At 37.5% G+C, this 10397-nt stretch overlaps 1 protein-coding gene across 1 annotated transcript in view; it reads left to right on the forward strand.

The window, feature by feature from the left end:
- The window catches only part of INTS8 (integrator complex subunit 8), a 54390-nt gene extending 44053 nt beyond the window's left edge, over positions 1–10337 (forward strand). Inside the window, exons 21-27 of the mRNA XM_077771353.1 lie at positions 132–250; positions 1079–1182; positions 1927–1977; positions 3927–4000; positions 4080–4144; positions 4282–4325; positions 10146–10337. Coding sequence (XP_077627479.1) covers positions 132–250; positions 1079–1182; positions 1927–1977; positions 3927–4000; positions 4080–4144; positions 4282–4325; positions 10146–10262 — 574 coding nt within the window. The 3' untranslated portion in view covers positions 10263–10337. The remainder of the gene's footprint in view (positions 1–131; positions 251–1078; positions 1183–1926; positions 1978–3926; positions 4001–4079; positions 4145–4281; positions 4326–10145) is intronic.
- Positions 10338–10397: the final 60 nt, after the last annotated feature.

Here is a 10397-nt window from a genome sequence, read left to right on the forward strand (position 1 = left end):
TGGTCACTTAAATTTTGGCTCACTCTTTTTGTTTTTAACAAATGTGTATGGAATTTGAATTTGAAAAATAGAGATTAATGTTCACTGTCTTTTTATTTTTTTTTTCCTTTTTTCTTTTTTTGTCTTTTTAGCCTCCAGTCAGTGGACTTTGAAGCTGTGGCAATCACAGTGAAAGAGCTAGTTCGATATGCTCTCAGCATAAATCCAAACAACCATTCCTGGTTAATTATTCAGGCAGACATTTATTTTGGTAAGTGAGATGTATTGTTTTGCATTTTATTTTTGTAGCACTTTTGTAGAAGTGAAAATAAATACATATTTTTTCCCAATACCTTATTAAACTTGTTTTTGATGCCTAACTTTTCTTCCTAGATACATTGCTATATATTCATTTTTTTGTGTTGTGTCTTTGGTTCAGATACTTCTAATTTTTATGTTGACTGCTTTTTTTTTTTAAGTTTGAGAGAGAGAGAGAGAGAGAGAGTGTGTGTGTGTGTGTGTGTGTGTGTGTTTAAGTGGGGAAGGGGCAGAGAGAGAGGGAGAGAGAGAATTCAAGCAAGCTCCACACTCATGCAGAGCCCAGCAGGCGCCTGTTTCCACGAACCATGAGATGATGACCTGAGTCAAAATAGTCAACCCACTGAGCCACCTAGGTACCCCAATAATTGCCAGTTTTAATGCTCGTTTTCACCGTAGCCCCCCATCCCCAAAGAATTTATCATCAAGGTCTTAATATCTATGTTCAGAATAGATCTATTGATACTAACCTACCTCAGAAAATTCAGGTATGTTTCTAGTATGGGCATTTGGGAAACAAATACCTTCAGTACTAAGTTTGATAAGAAATCTGAGCTAAATTTTTGGCAAATCAGTTTTAGAAATCAGGGAAAAGTAGTTTTTAAAAATGTGGTTTTTCTGTGTTGTCCCAGATAAGTGGTAGCCCTAGCCCTGGTTTGAATCTGCTTTTGTCACCCCATGAGGTAATCATACCCTACTCTTCATAGAAGAGAACATGTTTGTTTTTTCGGCTGTTATGTCTAATGTTAGGTCATTCTTTATTTTCTGTTTTCTACTTCAGCAACAAACCAGTATTCGGCAGCTCTTCACTATTACCTACAGGCAGGAGCTGTGTGTTCTGATTTCTTTAATAAGGCTGTGCCCCCTGATGTTTATACAGACCAGGTAGGTTGTCTTGTGGCTCTCTTTCTTGTCTGCCTTTACCTGTTCCTTTTTCTTGGGCCCCTTTTGGGTGAGTTGATTTGTTTTCACATATGTGGTGGTAACTCCCAAACTGAATGCCTTAGACCTGATTGTTCTCCATATTTCTAGTGCCCATAGATCACTGCTACTTTGATTTCCCAAAATCCCTAAAACTCAACCTGTCCAAAACTGATTTCAGCATCTTACTCCTGATGCCCTTTTCCCACACACATGGGAAAAAAAAACACACCAAAAAAAAACCCACACCAAAATACCAAACACCTTGTTCAACCATTTGAGTTGACCAAGCCCAAATCCTGAGCATCCTCTTTTCTTTACTGACGTTCCCACCGAAATCTAATCAGCCTTCAAGACCTAGTGATTCTATCTCCTAAATCTCAAATTTATTTTATTTTCTTTCTGTACATATTGTTCTTTCCTCTGGTTTATGCCATCAATATCAGAATTTACTAAATGGTAGATTATAATACGTGGTATTTAAATTAGATTTTAAATTTTTTAGTAACACGTTATTTTTCATTAAAAATTCTATTTTTAGAGCAATTTTAGATGCACAGCAAAATCAAGCAAAAAGTAGAGTTTTCATATACCTGCCATTCCCTCATATGCAGTTTTCACCACCATTGCCCTTCCACATCAGAGTGGTACAGTGGTTACAACTGGTGTTAGCTGGTTTTTGAAAGTAATCAGAATTTGTTTTTGTAGGTAATAAAACGAATGATAAAATGCTGTTCTTTGCTGAATTGCCACACACAGGTTAGTTTATGATGTGTTGGTTTATTTTCATGTATATTAGAGTTTACAATAAGTATAAAGCATTGGACTGGGAAATAGCCTTTATTTTCTTTATCTTAATTGCCTAAGTTTACAGTATTTAAGAATTTGGCATGTTTAATTTTTTTCTTTTTTCAATTTATTATGAGAGAGACACAGTGTGAGCAGGGGAGGGGCAGAGAGAGAGGAGAGCGAGAATCCCCAGCCTCCTCTACACTCAGCCTGGAACCCAGTGCGGGGTTCAAACTCATGAAATCATGAGATCATGACCAGAGCCAAAACCAGGAGTCAGATGCTTAACCAATTGAGCCACCCAGGCGCCCCTTAATTTTTTGTTTTAACTAAAATGAAAGTATGAATTAGAAAACATTGGTCTTTGAACCTTCTAAATGGAAAAGAATTTTCAAGGTTTTTTTTTTTATATTTAAGAGTGGTATGTACATGAGTCCCTAGGGAAATACATATCAGCACCACAATGAGATACTACTTCATACTCACTGGAATGGCTGTAATTGAAAGACAGTAACTTAACTAGGGGCGCCTAGTTACTGAGTGGCTCAGTTGGTTAAGTATCCAACTCTTGATCTCAGCTCAGGTCATAATATCATGTTTTGTAGGTTCAAGCCCTGTGTTGGGCTCTGTGCTGATGGCACAGAGCCAACTTGGGATTCTGTCTCTCCCTCTGTGCCTCCCCCACTCGTGCACTCACATGCTCTCTTTCTGAAAATAATTATTTTTTTAAAAAAGACGGTAACTAGTATTGGTGAAGGTGTGGAGAAATTGTAACCTTCAGACGTTGCTAGTAGGAATATAAAATGGGATAACCTCTTTGGAAAGAAATTGTCAGTTCCTCCAAAATTTAAGCATAAAATTACTGTGTGCCCTAGCAGGTCCACCCCTAGGTTTGTAACCAAGAAAACTGAAAACTTGTCCACAGAAAAATTTGCACATGACTGTTCACAGTAGCATTATTCATAATAGTGGAAAAGTAGAAATAACCCAGATGTCCATAAGTTGATGGATGGATAAATAAAATTTGGTAGATCCTACAGTAGAGTATTATGTATGTAGCCAGAAAAACAAATGAAGTGCCAATACATGCTACAACAGGGATGAATCTTGCAAGTATTAGGTTGAGTGAAAAAAGGCCAGATACACAAGGCTTTGTGATTATGATTTCATTCATATGAAACATCCAGAATAGGCAGATCTATAGTCAGAATGTAGATTAGCAGTTGCCAGAGACTGAGGGTAGAGAAATGGACTAGCTGTGACCTGTCTCATTGCATGTCCTATATGTCCTTGACAGGCAGTATGTAATATTTTTGTTTGGCAGTTTTCCATTCCTTTTAGTTTTTTGAACCGGCTCTTTAAATGAACAGAGCTCTAAAAACTTATGATTTAGGTCATTGATTTAAAAATTGTGCAGGGGTGCTTGGGAGATCTCAGTCAGTTAAGCATCTGACTTTGGTCAGGTCATATCTCCTAGTTTGTGAGTTTGAGCCCTGCGCCAGTCTCTGTGTGGACAGCTTGGAGCCTGGAGCCTGCTTCAGATTCTAGGTCTCTCTCTCTCTGCCCCTCCCCCACTTGTAGTCTGTCTTTCTCTCAAAAATAAACATTAAAAACAAAATTTAAAAATGGGCAGATGATTGTGTAAAGGTTTTTGCAATTAAAATTAGATGGAATCCATAAATATGAGCTGATCCACTCAGTATGATCTACAAGTCCTCTTTAGTGTATTCTTGATGTATGAATCATTAAAAATTACGCTTCCAGGGGTACCTGGCTTCATCTTGAGGTTGTGAATTCGAACCCAAGTTGGCTGTACAGATTACTAAGAGAATTAAATACACTTAAAAAATTAGGCCTCCCAAACCAGGAGAATCTTTGTTGACACTGGTTACATTAAATCATTTTCTTTGTTTATGTAGGTGGCAATTTTATGTCAGTTCCTCAGAGAAATTGACTACAAAACAGCCTTTAAATCATTGCAAGAACAAAACAGGTATGAATGAAATTTAAATAAAATGAAGTTAAAATTTTTCTCCTTAATAAAGAGGAAGTAACTAAAATCTGTTTTTCAGTCATGATGCGATGGACTCCTACTATGACTACATATGGGACGTTACCATTTTGGAGTACTTGACCTGTATCCTTCCATCAACATATGTGATATTAGGACAGTTCATGTCTGTAAATTTAAAAAATACTGTAAATAAAAAATAAAGTTTAGATTTTGTTACGGTATTTAACAGTATCAGATTTGTTCTTAACTGATTTGTTTAGATCTTCATCATAAAAGAGGAGAAACAGATAAAAGACAAATTGCGGTAAGTTATTTTATGCCTTCCTTCAGTGATATGCTTAATTTCCCTGATTAAGGGAAATCATTAAGATTTGGACCCCCACCCCCAAAAAAAGATTTTGTATGCCTAGTTACTGCCAGAATATGGTTATCAGTGTTTACTTTAATATTGGATTGCATCATCTCTCTGCTCCAAACCGTTAAATGGTTTCCCATCTCTTACAATCTCAGTCTTTATAATGGCCTGCAAGGCTGCAGATCACCTCTGTCCATCCGACTTTCTCTCTTGCTACCTTCTGCTACACGATTAGCCCTACTGTTCTTTGAACATGCTGAAACATTCTCCACTTAAGGGCCTTTGAAATTTTATTTTCCAGAAACATTCTTTAACTTCCCTCAGGTCTCCTAGAATGTCATCTTAGTCCTCGGCTCAGGTTATGATCTCCCAGTTCATGAGTTTGAACCCCACATCAGTCTCTGTGCTGACAGCTTAATGCCTGGAGCCTGCTTTGGATTCTGTGTCTCCTCTCTTTCTGTCCTTCCCCTGCTCATGCACTGTCTCTCTCTCTCAAAAATAAATGAGCATTTAAAAAGAAGAAATTTAAAAGTCATCTTAGTGATCATCATTTCCTGACCATGTTATAAAATAGCCATGTCTTTGTCCAGCCTTTTTTCCTCCAACTCTTTTTCTCATTTCCTTTTTGAAATTGTCCTCCATTATACTTATTTGGAGTATACATCTGACATACTATGTATTTGCTAATTTATTGGCTGTTTCCCCATCAAAAACTTGGTTTTGTCACAGCTGATACCTAGAATGGTGCCTGGTACATAATAGATGCTCAGTAGTTATTGAATAGTGAGTTATTTATTTAAGTTTGACTTATAAGCTGAAGCATGATAAAATTTTTTATTTTCTTAAAAAATTTTTTATTATTTTCTTACAAATAGTTTATTGTCCATGATAAAATTTTTTAATGTTTGTTTATTTTAAGAGAGAGAGAGAATTCCAAGCAGGCTCCACACTGTCAGCGCAGAGCCCGATGCAGGGCTCAAACTCAAAAAACCATGAGTTCATGACCTGAGCTGAAATCAAGAGTTGGATGCTTAACCGAGTGAGCCATCCAGGCACCCCTAAAGCATTATAAATTTATGGCCAATTTTACTTGACTAATAGTTGCTACATCAGTATCCCCACAGCTCATTTTTCTTGTTGCTTTCACTCATAATAACAAAATTGTGTGCTATTGTGTATCTTTTAAAGCTTTCTGCTTGGACTAAGTTGTGTGGGCATTATTTGGAGGGGGTAAATAATAGTATTTTTTTTTTTAAAAAAAAAAACAAAAGAAAAAAGAACCTGAAGCCAGCCTACTTGATTGGAGGCAAGTCATTCTCCATTTCTAGATTATCCACAGCTGGAAGACTACTGATACTGTCATGTCTACAGTGTTATTTCCAAACCATCTCTACTTGTATCATTTTAAGCCCTTTATCCTTAAAAGTTTATACCTATCTCTTAAGTAGGTCATCTAACCAACTTACTGGTTATTCCTCCACATAGATCAAAATATATGTGGTTTATTTTCCCAGCATCCCTGTTCCTAGCTTTACAAGTTCACTTGTTACCTTTACTTAGCATCAGCCACCCACAGCCATAGCCCTTTCTTATTGTCAGAATTGTTCTACCTAGGATCTGTCTGCCTGTAATTTATTCTTCTCTTACTTCCTGGCTCCATGTTCCTCATGATCAGTGAGATATTCAGGTTCATGACCAATTTTTCCCCAGTCTGTCAGCCCCTTCCCAGCTTCCCTTCCTTCCCTACTCGCTCTGAGTACAGCAAATACCAATCTATACACTGTCAGAAGTACTGATTCCACTGTACTGAGATAAGGTCTTGGAATCCAAATTTTAAGTTTCTCAGGTAGTTCTGATGACAGACAGGTTTGGAAACCTCTGCTTATCTATGACTGTCAAAACTACCCTTTGGTCAATATTTTCAGCATCTTGGGCCACCTGGTTGGGTCAGTTGGGAGTGTGCTAATCTTGGTATCATGGGTTCAAGCCCCACATTGGGTTTAGAGATTACTTAAGTAAAACTTGAAAAAAATGGATATTCAGCTGCATTTTTGTCTTTCACTTCACCTGGAAAAATCTCAACCCTGAATCAGTTTAAAAATTTTGCTTTTTCCCCTGAGCCCCTGAGTCTGGTTGGAAAAAATCCTGCAGCCGTATAAACTGTGGTGCCATTACCAAACCATGGTCTTAAATCTTAGTTCGCCACTTATCTTTTTTTTTTTTTATTGGTCAGTCAGTAGTCTACTTTCTTTTCAGGGACTATTTTAGATATTCCTCTGTTCAGTCCCCTGTCCTTTCTCCCTATTCCGTTACTACTTTGTCTGTGTTTGGAATAGACCAGAAAAGACTGATCCCTTCTGTCCACATGGGAGTTGTAGTTTGGCAGTTGTAGCCTTATGATTACTAGCTTCAAATCCCTCCTTCCCACCTTTAAATTCCACTGCTGTGTTCATTGTTGAGTGTACTCTTAGTAGGAGATGGTTTTCTTTCTTTCTTTTTTTTTTTTTTTTTTAAGGAAATTTATTGAGGGAGGAAAGGGTATTCGGTTTTTTTAAAGTTATGGTATGTTAACTAAGTTGAATTTAAATGTAATATTAGTTTCAGGTATACAGTGTAGTGATTCAGCACTTCCACACATCACCTGGTACTCCTCACAAGTGCACTCCTTAATCCCCATCCTTTTCACCCATCCCTCACCCACCTTTCCTCTGGAAACCATCAGTTCTCTATAATTAAGAGTTTGTGTTTCGGTTTGCCTCTCTCTCTTTCCCTATTTTCCCTATGATCATTTGTTTCTTAAAAGCAAAACATACTATATGATTTCACATACAAGTGATATCATATGGTATTTGTCTTTTTCTGATTTATTTCACTAGGCATAATATTCTGTAGCTCCATCCACATCTTTGCAAATGGCAAGATTTTATTCTTTATGGCTGAATAACATTCCATTCTATTATATACACACAACCCCATGTCTCCTTTATCCATTCATCAATCAGTGGACACTGGGCTGTTTCCATAATTGGGCTATTGTAGATAATGCTGCTGTAAATATAAACATAGGAGTACATGTATCTCTCCCTTTTTTCAAAATTTTATTTAAATTCTAATTAGCATACAGTGCAATACTGGTTTCAGGAGTAGAATTCATCACATTCTACTACATTCATCACATACATACAACACCCAGCAAGTGCCATCCTTAATAACCATCACCTACCCATCTCCTCTAGCAAACCTTTGTTATCTCTATTACTAAGATTCTCTTATGGTTGGGGCACCTGGATGTCTTAGTTGGTTAAGTGTCTGCCTCTTGCTTTTGGTTCAGGTCTTGATCTTGTGGTTCATGGAATTGAGCCCTGCATCAGACTCTGTGCAGTGCTGAGCCTGCTTGGGATTCTGTCTCTTGCTCTCCCCCCCCCCCCCCCCAAATAAAGAAACTTAAAAAAAGGGAGTCTCTGAAGATTTCCCTTTTTTTTTCTTCCCCTCCCTTAATGTTCATCTGTTTTTCTTAAATTCCACACGTGAAATCCTGTTGCATTTGTCTTTCTCTGATTTCACTGAGCATAACAGAGTTTAGCTTCATCTACGTCATTGCAGATAGTAAGATTTCATTCTTCTTGATGGCTGAGTCATTATTCCATTGTGTGTGTGTGTGTGTGTGTGTGTGTACATATATATACACATACCATTATCTTCTTTATCCCTTCAGTTGATCTACATTTTGGGCCCTTTCTATATTTTAACTGTTGTTGATAATGTTACTTCTTGATGAAGCTGAGTTTTTAGGCTTTTGAGTCCACCTCTTCAGTGACCTTCAATTAGTTGTTTCCTCCCCTGTATTATCAGCCTCTCCCATAGCTTATAAACTACTTCATCCTTGTATCTCTACCTCCCTTGTCGCTTCTCTGCCTAGTTTTTTGAGGCTCTCGACCCATTATAATTTGACTTCTGCTGTTATCACTCTTAACTGTTCTCTCAAGCGTCACTAATACCAAAGTCAGTGGATGCTTTTCAGTCTTTATCATGTTGACATCTCACTTCTTAAAATCCTTTATTTCTTTGGCTTCCCTGACATTATTTTTACTCCCATTTTTTTCACTGACTCTTCTGCCTTTTCTTTATGGGCATCCCCCTCTGTCTACCGTTTAACCGTGGTTTCCCCAGATTTTAGTCCTTTGGTTATTTTAGATTGCCCTACATTCTCGCTAGGTAATCTCATCCATTCATGGGTTTAACTACTACCCACACAGTACATTATTTCTCTCAAATCTCTGGCTTCAATTCTAATTTGTTTTATACGTTGGGCTTTTATAGCCAGTCATCTTTGTGTTATTTTATTTGTTGGAAGTAATTCTTTAGTCATATACCCTATGACTAGGTTTTTCCACATGCACTACTTCATATTGAAATGGTGTCCTCCAGCAAAACTTCCTACTCCCTGATGATCATTTCTGAATAGTCTGTCACTCTTCAGGTTACATATCAGTCTTTGTTGTTTAAAGAAGTTGTAATTGGGTTCCTTTTTAAAAAGTACTTGATTTATTTGAGAGAAAATCCCCCACACTGGCTCCACACTGTCTCGGAGCCCCATGCAGGGTTCGAACTCCTAACTGTGCGATCATGACTTGACCTGAAACCAGGAGTTGGACACTTAACCAACTGAGCCATCCAGGTGCCCCTGGGGTTTTTTTTTTTTTAATCTAAAGATGTAGATTGCCTTTTAATCTAAAGGTAATTCTAAGATCCTAAAACATTCTGATTTTTAGTAGGCTGAGGTATTCTAATTATGAAAGTGAACCACTCTATGCTATTACAGTGCTGAGCAACTACCTATCTTTGCACATTAAAAAAGTAAAGCCTTTCCTGAAACATGAATTTTGATTTTTCAAACTGATTTGTAGGAGCCTTAACTGTGAAAATGTGTCAGATAACATTCTGGTATTTTCAGTCGAATAAACTTACATGAATTAATGTTCCTGTAGATAGAGTAGTCCTTCCTTATTCACAGGGGATATGTTCTTTTTAAAAAAAAAAATTTTTTTTTAATGTTTTATTTATTTCCAGGAGAGAGAGAGAGAGACAGCGTGAGCAGGGGAGGGTCAGAGAGAGAGGGAGTCACAGACTGAAACAGGCCACAGGCTCTGAGCTGGCAGTCAGCACAGAGCCTGACGCGGGGCTCGAACCCACGAACCGTGAGATCATGACCTAAGCGAAAGTCAGATGCTTAACCGACTAAGCCACCCAGGCGCCCCTTCACAGGGGATATGTTCTAAGACCCAGGTAGATGCCTGAAACCATGGCTAGTACTGAACCCAGTATAGATGCAGATACTTATGTAATAAAGTATGTGCTTGTAGTCTCTTTCTCACAAAATACTCCCTCTTCATGGGATGAAGTGAGGTGAATGATGTAGGCATTGTGGCATAGCACTAGGTTACTTTTGACGCTGAGACATATCAGGAGGATCATCTGCTTCTGGACCATGGTTGCCTTCAGATAAGGGGGCACCTACTGTAATTCCATAAACCCCAGTGGCTAGGCATTTGATCTTTAAGAGTGGCTGTAAGCCTATCTTTAATTTCTTCCACACCTCTCATTATTTACAATCGACTTTGTTAGCATGTAGGTAGTTTTGTATTATGTATACTAGCAAGATACATAATACATTATTATGTATCTATATATTATGTGTAGTATTATGTATACTAGCAAGACTTTATTTTTGACCACACCTATAATAACATCACTTTTCTGTTTTGGAAGATCAAAGCCATCGGTCAGACAGAATTGAACGCAAGCAACCCAGAAGAAGTGTTACAGCTGGCAGCACAGAGAAGAAAAAAAAAGTTTCTCCAAGCAATGGCTAAACTTTACTTTTAAACAGTTAGTTAAAATTTTTTTATTTTTATTTTTTAAACAATGGGCTAAAAATAAACAGTATTATATTACATAATACATATGTACACATTTAGTGGTGTTTTCTTTTCAGACAAAATACTGAAAGTTTAAAAACAA

The sequence above is a fragment of the Crocuta crocuta genome, unplaced genomic scaffold (assembly GCF_008692635.1).
Source record: "Crocuta crocuta isolate KB4526 unplaced genomic scaffold, BGI_CrCroc_1.0 scaffold235, whole genome shotgun sequence".
NCBI classification, from domain to species: Eukaryota; Metazoa; Chordata; class Mammalia; order Carnivora; family Hyaenidae; genus Crocuta; species Crocuta crocuta.